The sequence below is a fragment of the Apteryx mantelli genome, chromosome 3 (genome assembly GCF_036417845.1).
Source record: "Apteryx mantelli isolate bAptMan1 chromosome 3, bAptMan1.hap1, whole genome shotgun sequence".
Classification (NCBI taxonomy): Eukaryota; Metazoa; Chordata; class Aves; order Apterygiformes; family Apterygidae; genus Apteryx; species Apteryx mantelli.
Window position 1 is genome coordinate 92,422,372 of NC_089980.1, and position 12,498 is coordinate 92,434,869.

Consider the following 12,498-nt stretch of genomic DNA (forward strand, 5'->3'; position numbering starts at 1 on the left):
TTGCTGGCTTTTATTCAAAATGCCAGTTAGTAAAGCAAAGAGACCTTCCAAGTCAGTGACATTTATCTGTCTGTGACTGGAATGCTGCATCTGGCTTTCCTTTTGGGTTATATTGCAAAGTTAATAACTAAAATAAAAACTAGTCATTAAATGAAGAAAAATGTTAAGGATAACTAAAGCAGGAGGGGTTGTACATTATATGAATGTAAAAATAAAAGAAATTCACTTTCTTACCTGTTTTAAGTTGTTAAAGTCTGAATGGCTGACAGTCTTCAGGCATGCTAAGAAGGATGCATATCATTAAGTTTATGGTATCATTAATTGTTTCAAAAATAATCTAAATCTGTATCTATTCATTACCACCAGAAATTGTAGCTGTGAATTGTAGTTGATTAAACAATTCAGTTGTGGGCACTTTTTCAAAACTAAACAACTTTGAGAATAGTTTCTATAGAAAGGCTTAGAAAGAGTACAACTGAAGAAGAACAGATGTGTTATGCTCTGCAGATATGAGTCTCTTTCAAACAGGAAATAAGAATGTCCATAAATAAGCTGTAGTCCTGGAAAGAGTATAGTGCTGTATAAATGTATGTATGTGTTTGCAGTTGTGAGATAAAAACATCCTGAGGCATTCCTTTTCCAGTTTTCTGGTGTTACATTTTTTTTTTTTTTCTTATCACAGCTCAGTGATATACATATTATGATCTTCTTTTTCTATCGTAATTTTCTTTGCTTGTTTTGCTGTTTAAAAATCATTAAGCAATTGTCAAAAAGAAAATCTCTTTATCAGTGCTGGAGGCAGTTAATGAAGTGAGAACTACCACTGTGTGCCGGTTCAGAAGAAATCTTCACATAGATTGTAATCACTTATTACTGTTTGGAGATAAAGTTTAATTATGCAGATATCAGTATAATACTCTTGTGTTAGCAATGTTAAGGGAATAATTGCCACTGTGTATCATTGTTGATAACTTTACTTTAGGGAAGAGAGAAAAGAAAAACATACTGAGTAACCAGCTCATTTGATCATTTATGCCCACTGTTTGTACCCTTTGCTTACATTCTACTGAATTTTGATTATAAAGATTTTGACGTAGATTTTTAACTTGTTCATTTGAAGTGCCAGCCCAGTTCTGTTTGCTCAAAAGCATCTTTCATTTTTCTGATGTGAATTTGTATTTACAGCATCAACAAAACTGTATATTTTCTTTTGTTCTCATTTAGGTGCTTGAAGTGGAATTTAATTTCTCATCCTGTGGATCACTGAATGAGTAATAGATGGCCTTACCTCGTCTTACAGGCGCTTTACGGTCCTTTTCAAATGTCACTAAACATGATGATTGTAGTGAAGAACTGGGAGACTTAACGGTAAAGATAAAAGTTTTTTTTTTCTTTTTTTAGTGCATAATTGTTAAATGTCAGAATATATGGTAGAAATTTTTAGTTTCCTTAATTTATATTGCTATTTTGTAAGATTAGGCAGGCAAGGCTGGGCAGAGTAAATATAGTTTCTTGTGTGTTCCTTCATAGTTTCCTCGAAGTTATATTTGCTTAGCTATGTGATTTGTTCTAGGCCCAGTGTGCTATTTAGATAGGGTAGGTTGACTGTATTAGTAGAGCTCTGTTATTTTCTGTTTCAGGCAGCTATGATTTAAGTTGGGATGGGCTTGTATGTTTTTAGCCCTGAGCTTAAGCAGAGCCAAAGAGCCAAGCTTTCTGCCTTCAAATATTGAGACTTTGGACACTTGTTGGCTGATAGTTTAGAATATATTTAATGATAATGAATTTAGGTACTTTTTTTCATGAAAATGCATTAAAAATAGTGTATTCATTGTGGGAACCTGTAATATGAAATTAAATTGGAATCCTGGAAGTTGTAAACCTCTCGAAGTTGCAAGAGTTTTGCTTTATGGAGAACTCTCCATTTGAAGAATACAGTAGTTCGTGTGTTTCTCCTTGTCTTACCCTCAAGTAAGAGGGTAAAGAAGAGGTAATAGAGAAGTGACTTGCAATCGTCACTACATTATAATTGAATAAAATATTGGAAAAGTGTGGATTTTTGTATCTGGTGTTTTTTAAAGGAACCACTTAGAATTTGAAATAAAAAGTACATTCACTATTTTCCATTTGCAGACTAAAAGATCAAAACTACAAGAACAGTTGCTGACATCTGATCTTACATGGAAGAAGATAATAAAGTTTGTTGATGACAATTTGGACAAGAAAGAACACCAAACTGTTAATGGTGATTTAAAAACTATATTACAAGCTGCAAAACAAATAGGTATGTTTTAATTCTCCAGTAGTCTAATAATAGACTTTTTTTTTTTCAACTGCTGTCTGCCTGCCTACTTGCATACTAATACAATTTCATTTCTACCTTGACTCCAGTCTTGCCCTGAAATATCTTTGAAATTCCAGTTAATCTGATATGTATACGTACAACTTAGATTTGGTCTTCTCTTTTATTTTAAAATATGATTACGTTTTTATGTTGATATTCTTGCTTCTGATAGTATTTTTATGTGGTGTCTGTTTGTGATCAACCTTAAGTAAGAGGAAGCAACAGCTTATTTTGGAATATAGCACTTGGAGAAAAGAACAACATTGGTATTATCTGCCTTTATTCCACAGAATTTGTATCGTGAAAAATTGGATTGCTAGACAGGTATATAGAAAGTTTAAAAATGTTTTCTGCTTGAAGGACTTTTAATTTTGAGATATGAATTTTAATCTTGAGATTGCCCACACAACTTCAACAATTCACCCTCGTTTAGTTGTCGTTAGGAGTTTTTTATTGCTGTGCTGGAGTGTTAAAGGCAGGTTTGAGACACATCTGTGATGGGAAGGAGAGCACTAGCGGTGTTAGCATAGCAAAAAAAATCCTTCTTGGTAAATGTAGACTAGATGAACTAGATGAATAGTGGAAGTAGATGAATGTCTGTATGAACAACATATTTGTGAAGACAGAAAAAATGATTGGATTTTTCTCAGCGCTCCATTTAAATAACATACTATTGATGTGACTTTTAAAAAAGTTGTTCTTTTCATTTCTCGTACTTCTATTCAATGACTTGATCAATTCGGATTTTGTTAAAATGACATTAGGATGTTAGGAAGATGTCAATACCATCAGACCTGGAACAGGCACTGAAACGGTGCATGTTCCCTAACCATCAAGCAAAGACACTGAGCTCCTCCTGACAGTGGAGGCAGGCTCAATGCACGTGGTATGGCCAGAACAGCAAGTCTGGTTTATTGTCCTGCTCCAGGCTGTGGTGATCAAGTGCAAGGTTACCTGATGATTGCCCCTGGACAGCCCCAATTTCATCACTTGCATAACTTATTTTCCCTTTTCTCACTTCTTGACCCTCCTTTTTGCCAAACTTTATCCCTCCCAAATAAACAACCTGTCTATAATAACTTTTTCTGCCGTTCCCAATTCCCAGGTTTCCTACATGTGTCCACTCTATCATCATCCTAAATAGCTGAGGGGGGAAACTTTTCTGATGACAGCCAAAAATAGGGCAGTTTCCAATGATAAAAATAATTTTCTTAAAAGTTGTCACAAGAATACATGCAATCTTAGTCACCTCTTTTGTTAGAATATAGTTCATTACTAATATGCTAAATATTTTATTTTAGAGAATCTGAACTTAAATTTGGTTTCCCTTCAGGCGATTCAAACAGCTTTATGTAGTGAATTTTTTTTCTTAGTCAGTAGCATGCTTAGTTGGTTTCTATACTTGTCCTCATTTTAAATATTGTGGTAATTTTTTGTCAATAATGTAACCTAAAACTCAGTATGCATTTCTGAGGGAAAGTAGCTCATGTAGGAAGCATTACAGTGTATACCTTGCACATAAGCATGAAACTGTCCTGGAAGAGGAAAGATGAGGTTTAAGTAAGGACCCGGTACAACTACCAACTAGGCACAGCAAACTAGGTCAATCAGAGCTACACAGAGATTTGGAAGGGTTATTTCCCTTAATCTGAATATGTACATCCATAACAAGCAACCTGGGCTAAAGTGGGGGAGATGTGCATAGTTATTTAAACGTCCAATATTTATAACTTAATCATAAGAGATACTACAATGAAATGTTGGCTAGGCTAAGGCTGACAAATGCATAATGACTATAAAGTTTACAATATAACAGGTAAGACCAGATGAAGTATAGAAAGCAGGACTAAATGTCTGGTGGGGAAGAAAAAAGTTATAAGCAAAATAGGTGATTTGCCATTAAAAGTGTTCTTTTAGCTTAATAGCATTTACTTATGTTCAAAGACAATTGACTTTTAAATAATGATATGTATTTGTATGTTAGGAATATAAGAGTGAGGAACAAACAACCAAATTAGGTCTCTGAGTTTTCAGACTAGTTTTTTGTTGTGATTTCTATGTTGTTATTTCCAAGAGGGAGGCTGAACCACCACTTTCCATTGAGACACATTTATGTATATCTAGTATGTGTGTGTACTTATTTTTATATAGCTTATCCTCCAAGGTAATTAGGGAAGATAATTAGCTGTGCACCTGATTATCCTGTAACTATCACCTACAATCCCCTCCATGAACTTTTAAGCTCTTCAGAGCACCATATGGAAGTTCAAGAGAAGTAGTGAGTTTTTAGACACTCTTGTTTATATGTTACATTTTCAGTTTCTCACTCATGTTCCATCTGCTTATGTTGAACTTCTTTTGCTTTTTCCTGTTATGTTGTCAGGGAGAAAACCCTTGCTTGCAAGGGTTGAGCCTAACTTGCTTCAAATCAGGTCTCAGCTAACTATGTAGAAGTAACTAATAATCTTCCCACTGATTTCAGTAAGTTTTGGGGGGGTTTTTGTTTTTTTGTTTTGTTTTTTTTTTTGGTCAGAAAGGGGAGACACAGTAGAGCAAATACATGGGATCATAACTGTGTAGATAGCAGAAGGCAGTTTTGAGTACTGAAAAGAGAATAGCCATCTTTCCTATTCTGAAAAGTGCCATTTGGGTTTTTTTTAAAAAAATGTATAATATTGTTCCTTTTAATATAATGAACATTTAATAGGTCTTTTGAGTTAGCTATACCAGGGATAAATCGCCAATGTTATCATTTGAATCATACTGTTCTCTGCTGGAGTTTTGCCAGTCAATCCTGATATAACTGTAGAATTGACCAGATCAAGAGATCTGGACAATGGTAGTTTGTAAATCTTGACATTAAGCTTTTAAAATGTTTTAGAAGTTATGAAATCTTGTAAGAAAAGCTAATACAGCTTTAAAAAGTTGGAATAACCTATTTGACTTCTTAGAACATATTTTTTTTAATTTAGAAAAATATTCTGTAGGTTGTCCTCCTAAAAACCTGTATGCTGGATTTTTATGCATTTTTTACACTTGGTGACTTTTTGTTTTGTTCAGTAGTGCTGTTTTGGTTCTTTATATGGTGTGTTTACTTCTGTTTTCCTCGAGGATCTCAGAGAATATTATGTAAGAGGGATAAATCACGTTTTTTCCTCTAATATATTTTTTAATTTTTTCACAATATGATTTAATATAGGTAGTCAATAACTCTAAATTCATGCATTGACTTTACTTTTTGGGAAATTTTTCTAATTAATACACATTCTGTAGTACTAGAAACACGAATGTAGTATTTCCCAGCTGACTTCTGTATGTTTAGTCTATCATGAATATTTAGATTAGGCAGTGACTAAACATTGATGCAAAGTGGAAAACAAAGTGGAAATTTTTTACCTATAAAGAGCTCATAAATATACTGTTGTGAATTGCAGAGCTCAGGCAAGTTTTTTTCCCCCTTACTTGAAAAATAAGAGAACATTAGTAATCCTTAATATGAATTGCTAGTAAGTAGGAGGATAATGAAGACAGATGCTTTATTATTGTATACTTTTTATAATTCACTACCTTGCACTTGCTTCACTGCTACTTGTTATGGTCTTCGTTTCATTTCTCTGTTCTTAAGATTTGTTGCAGGAAATTGAATACAGTTATGTTATAGGCAGTGGAGGAGAATTAGTTTGAAGTGTGTATAGTTATGTTTGGTTTTGGTTTTGTTAACAGTTGGAGCTGAAAATGGACAAGAAGCAATTGAAAGTGGAGCTGTTTTTCTCTTTAAGACATTTCACGGGAAAGAATGTGTTGGTCATGATGAGACAAAGGCTATCAAGCAGATGTTTGGGCCCTTTCCATCATCATCTGCTACCGCAGCTTGTAATGCCACATGTCGGATTGTTTCTCACTTCACTGAAGAACAGCTTACAGCCCTCATACAGATGGCTGAAGAACAAAATGGTGATAGCAGAGTGTTCTTTGGTAAAAATATAGTGTTTTCATTTGACATGCATGATTTGGATCACTCTGAGGAGCTTCCTGTAAATGGTGAGATTGATGCACAGAAAATTATAAGCTTAGATTATAAGAAATTTCTGAATAACCAGCTGGATCACTTACAGAATTGCTATGGTGAGAAATCTGATTTCAAGTCTTTGGAAAAAGTAGATGATTCCTTTCTGTGGTGTGAAGTTGGAAAGTATCTGAATGAATCTCAGGGGGGTACCCCTGGAGGGCCAACAACAGAAGATCTCTGCTGTACTTTGTATGAGATGCTTGCTTCTACCAAAAGTGGTGATGAACTTCAGAATGAGGTACAGTAGCATATTAACCATATTGTATTTATTTAAATGTTGCACCAATTTTAAATTATTTCATATTGGATTGTGTCAATATATTTCATTTAAGTCTTGTCTATGTTTTGTTTTTGTCTTAAGAAAAATTATGTGACAGCATCTTAATCCACCAAACAAAGGAATATTATGTGCATATTCCCCCTTCCCCCTGTAACATACAGGATATTATTTTTTTGGTCATTTGCCTAGCTTCTTCCTACTTTTTTTTTTTTAAGCAGTAGCTATTTTAAGCCAGAGAATTTCTGTTTTTATTACGTTGAAAGATCTTGAGCAAAAGATCTTTCGTATAGATATTTAGAAACGTGTAGATATTTAGAAATATAGTTATGAAATATAACTGTATTAAAGTGTGAGAGCTTGTGAGGCTCTTATTAAAGAGAAAATAAACCAGAAATAACCAAAGTTAACTTTCTTGATATTGGGCAGGTTCCCACTCTAGTCTCAGAGCATTCCTGTTGTTGAAAGGGAAAGGAAGTGAAAGGAAGGTTGGAGGACTGGGCAAGTAGCGCTACTTTTAAAACTTTGTCATTTCACTTGCTTTTGTTTTTTTTGGTAAGGAAGTGGGGGAAGGGTTATCAGGAGAAGAGCAAAGAAAGGAGGGAGAGCAGTTGCTAGGAGGCTGGAGTGAAAGATAAAGCTAGTGGTAGAAAAGGGAGGTACGTGATTAAAGAATAGCAGTGACTCCTCTTAGGTCGTATGCAGGAGAGATGGATGAATTAAGCTAGGGGAAGAGACAACCATTTTTGAATGGGGTAGGGAATGAATTACAGCCATTTCTTCATCAATTCTTCCATCTCTTTTCCTGTGTGCTTCTCAGTTATGTTTTTCTTTTACCAACTTGCCCAGCTTTCCCCCCTAAAAGGAAAATTCAGTATGCAGAACTCTCTAAGCCACTTTTCAGAAAGATTTAAAATACAGAAAATCTGCTACAGAAATATTACTGATGGGAGAGATAGGCAACCCTGTGAAAGTCAGCATAATGAGAACTTGCAGGAATTTGGTCATTAAAGATGCAGCTTTTCTTCTTCTTAACTAAAAAAGTGATAGAGGACCCGAATATTCCATTTTCGGTTTAGGTAACTATGTATTGAGTATTTGCTGTATAATGATATCATATTTGTCGAAGTTGTTCTTTTGGTAGTTAGAAGAGAGAGATTGACCAATTGTTTGCCTTGACCATGGTTCAGGGTACATTTCGGGGTTTCCTTTGAGGTATTTTCTGTATCTGAATTTTTTCATACAAGTTTTCTTCCTATATGAGAACCTAAACTTGAACATAATGGGAGACTGACCTAATTTGTACTGTATTAAAATATCTTTGAGAGTTTTTTGAAAGTTTTATGCATTTCTGCAAGCAGAAAATGTGCTATGTTCTATGGAACATAGAAAAAATCCTCATTTGCTTTAAGGATTCCAAGTTTATTATTCAGATACAAGAAAAGATTTCCAAAATGTTGGGGTTTTTTTCCTAGATGGAAGGATGTCTTTTAACATATGGTCACAGGGAATGTAGAAATACTTCTGTAGTTCTGCATAATGCTTAGTTAAGTTTAATTTGTAGAATATTAAGGAAAATGCTTGAAATATTTCACTTGAAGCAAGAAGAAGTAAAGATATTTTTATTTTGCAACATTATGATCATAATGGATCAGTAAACCAACTGGGAGAAAGGGCAAGCCAGCAGTTTTTATACAAATCATCAGCAAAGACTTCCTTTCTTTTTGTGTTTGGAACAAAGACTTTCTGGTAAATTATCTTTCTTTGTGGCTTTACAGGAGTTTTAGTTTGATTATATGGAAAAAAAATTGTACGCTCTCTTCTGGGGAGAAAAGTGGTCTTTACCTTGATTGTTTGAGACCTGCATCTTTTTGGATTTTAAGAATTGTTAGTAATAAAAAGATCAGTTTTCTCCCCATTCTGCTCATTTTTCTCCCCCGAGCCTCTCTGAGGCCGTAAAGATCTTTCTTTGCTGTTGACTACCAATGCTGCACGGTTAGCATATTGCTTTTTGCATCAATCTCATTAATTCATTACTCAATGCACAGTTTGTATGGGGGGACATAAGACCAATTTGAAACTGATCACCTTTTTTTTTTTAAAACTAGCTGATATTTCTATTGTGTTTTTGTAAGAGTAGTTATGAACAGATTTTTTTTTCCTGGTTTTGGATTTTGCCTTCACTTAGAGATTTTTCATTATAGCAGTTTTGCTGGTGGCATCACTGTGAGCAGATGGTGTTCTTTAACCTAAAGATAACCGATTTGTGGAACTAGGTCATCAACTTACGTACTTGTTATACCATATCATATTGCAAGTCGATGATGCATATTGAAAATCTTACATTAACTGGGGTGATGCATGCATGCTAAAGTCTCTGTGCTCTATGAAATTCTTTTGTCCTCTCTAAACCAAGAAAAAAGAGCCATTCGTCTGAAAGGATATTTCTTTGTAAATGAAATCCAGATCTTTAAAATACATTTGCATATTTTAAAAGCGGTGCCCATTCAGTCACCTTCTTTGTTCTTCTCTATTCTTCTGTTTAGGAAGATACTATTGTTTGTTAATGAACAAAAAAAGAATGTGCTGGTGGTAAGGATATTGGGGGGTGGACTTCTTGAAAATAATTTTGTTTGATCTTTAAGCAAAGTTTATAAACTTTGCTTACCAAAGCACCCTAAGAATATGAGCATTTGTAGTTCATTTCAAGGATGACTTCCTGTCCTTTGTATGTATAGACACACACATATGTTGCTTAAATTTTTTAACTATGTAGTGAACCCTAAAAGAAATTGAAATAAGCTTTTTTTTTTTCCATCACTGTGTTGCCTACAGTTAGTGATCAGCTAGGTACAAGAATGATATTGTTCCTTGCTTTATCTGCTTAAGAACATTCCACACTTCCTATGGGGCAGTTTACTTGTGGCACCTTCCTCATGGCTCTTAATTAGAGGAAAATTGATTCTTATGCTTAGAGTGAGGGAGTTGTAACTTATTTTCTAAGTATATGGGACACTTGTTTTTCACAGGGGACATAAAGTCTAGTAAAACTACATGACGGATACACAAGGGCATGCTTTTTATCGTATATCAGATTCTCGTGATGAATATGAAATGGTAATGATGTTGTTACAAGCCCATTATTTAAAACAGGAAGAAAATGTCACTGAAAAACGATAGAGTTTAATGTTGATAACTATTGCTTTAAAAAATATATATTAAAACCTAGTACACTGTGCATTCTTCAATCCTTGTACTCAGTTTCTACTGTGTGACACTTTCAGAATGAAGACTTGAGGAATCTGAGAGCATTGTAGCAACTTTGATCTCAACTTCTCACAGGATAATCAGGAAGTAGTTTAAGCTGTTTAGAGCCCCGTTGGTTAGACTGCTATTCTCAGAGGGTGTTTCTCTTTCTCCTGTGAACTTTTGTCATGGTTTTACCTACAAAATATTTCTGAAATTATATTTGGGGGATGTCTATTTCTATTTTTACAGTGACAGAGAGATGCGTTTGCCCCTTTATGATGATAAAAAAGGGAGATTTTCCTACAGAGATAAAATAGAGAAAAAGGCTTGGTGGAATCAGAATTGTGTTAAGATCTAGTTACTACTGCATTGAATATGAAATGTATTCATATTTCAGACTAAGGAAAGAACTTCACACAAATAAAATGAAGATACAGTAATGTCACTCAGCATATTGTGTTGGTTTAGACAGTATTTCCCAGACGAAATAATGCTAAATGCTGCATAGTTGAACAGAAAGAACACTAGACTCTGATGTGAAACAGCAGAGCTATACTACAAAAGAAAATTACATTCTAAGTACTCATTTGCATATCATGTGAGTAGTACTTAGTTTACTTATACATATGACACACTTATTTTCTAAGATGCATGACATTTACTACTTAGGCTTTTTCTATCTGCTTTATAGTTTCAACTATCTTGTAGCTAACTGCATGAAAAGGTAACATACACATGTATTTCAGCTATAGCTTCCAGGGCTTCCATCAATTAAATACACTCCCAGCTGTCTTGCAAACTGGCATAGTGGGGAACAAACATATTCCTTTCTATTGTATTTCTAAGAATAATTCATTGTTCATCATTCCTACAAAAAAATGAGATACAAAAGTACATGATCATACTTGTGAAATGGTTTCTTCCTGTCTGTCCTAAACACTTGGGAACACGTAGGTGATACGAACTACAGTGAGAGACCAAAGGGTAGTAATATGGAGTTTCAAGATGCTGAAGCCTTCCTGAAGGCTACACCTGAAGTCAGAAAAATACAGGTTGTAGAATATAGGTTTTATGTGATCAAAAGAGAGAACTCAAAAGTTGACTGTACATATATTCATTAGTAGAACTATTCATTAATATATTCAATTATTAGAGCCAGTGTTTGTAGTTTTATGATTAAAATTCAGTGCTTTCATGCTTATTTCAGAATGGAAGTTAATGGATAGTTTTACTGTTTCAGGAATTATGCATTTCTTTCAGTGTGGTATTTGTGCTTCTTTATATTCTTGATGTAGCAAAAAGCTTTTAGATTTTTTTCCCTATGCTCTTCCATGTAGAGCTCTGTTATTTCTGAGAATCCTGCCTGTAACTTTTTTTTTTTATCTGCTTCTGTCACTTTGTTTTTTTTTTGTTTTTTTTTGGTTTGTTTGTTTTCAGTTGAGTTCATCTACATTGCTGCTGTTGCCCTACCCTAATCCCATCACAAATGTCTGCCAATATGCTTTGTTGGTCTAACCTGTAAATACTCTCGGGATCAGGAGCAAAGGGAATTTAACTAATTTGTCAGTTCAGCTAACTGGCAGGAAGCTCCTCTGTCTCTGCCACCTGCCTTCCTGAAAAAGAAGTGGCAGAAGAGTGTAGGAAAGCAAGTTCTATTTCAACTTTCACAGAATTTAGAAGGGACTTTTTCTGTCATTGATACAATACCTTAAACTAAGGAAGATTCCTTTTTAAGAATGTCAAGCACTTTGTCCCAACTTCTGCTGTCCAGACTGTGCCAGAATCTTGTTGTGTAGATGGTTAGAACCAACCCTTGTTATAGCTCACTTTCTGGCTTTATTTGGGGCTGTTTTTATGATCACTTGTTCCTGGGCTACAGTTGTCCTTTCATTTAAATCAGTTTTAAAAATGATCATTGAAGAGCTGCACTTGTAACTTCTATTCCAGATGATGCTACCGCTTTCAACACTGCCTTGCCTTTCATTTTCCCTTCAGGCAGTTTCTTGCCATTTCTTGCCAACTTTATAATTCTTCTATTTTCATTTTCCAAAGGTCCCCATGTGGAAAATTGCAGTGTTTAAATGAAGTCCAGATGTGAGACACCTGTCATTCATTTTCTAGATAAATAAAGTATTAGACCAGCTGATGTATAGCCCTGGCTGTATTTATGCCATCCTTCATTTACCTGCTTGTCTTTTTTTCCCCCAAAATCTCCTTTTTAACTTTCCTCCTGTCATATCAATATTATTTTTCAGGCACAGTGCAATTAGATTTATAGATGTGCGCTCCCTGACCTACAATTTCATGTGTCAGTTTTTGAAAATTTATGGAAGATTGTTGTGCATGGAAGCTGCAAGGACAGTGAGCTCTTTGAATTTTGTTCCTAGCTTCAATGTGATCTTTATCTTTTTTATGTTTTTCTTCTTAGCCATCTTATCTGTATATTCAAGATCAAATACTTTTTTTTTTAACCAAAGACAAATTGTTAATTTAAAATTAATTAAAGAAACGGGAGTTATCCTCTGATTTGGGCCTGTGAGAAATTTAAAAGTAATGCAT

General features: G+C 34.5%; 1 protein-coding gene across 2 annotated transcripts in view; it reads left to right on the forward strand.

Moving 5' to 3' along the window:
* The window catches only part of ASCC3 (activating signal cointegrator 1 complex subunit 3), a 287,290-nt gene that overhangs the window by 12,943 nt on the left and 261,849 nt on the right, over positions 1 to 12,498 (forward strand). For both annotated transcript variants that reach the window (XM_067293927.1, XM_067293928.1), the window contains exons 2-4: positions 1,225 to 1,368; positions 2,134 to 2,284; positions 6,068 to 6,651. In XM_067293927.1, coding sequence (XP_067150028.1) covers positions 1,279 to 1,368; positions 2,134 to 2,284; positions 6,068 to 6,651 — 825 coding nt within the window. In that variant the 5' untranslated portion in view covers positions 1,225 to 1,278. The remainder of the gene's footprint in view (positions 1 to 1,224; positions 1,369 to 2,133; positions 2,285 to 6,067; positions 6,652 to 12,498) is intronic.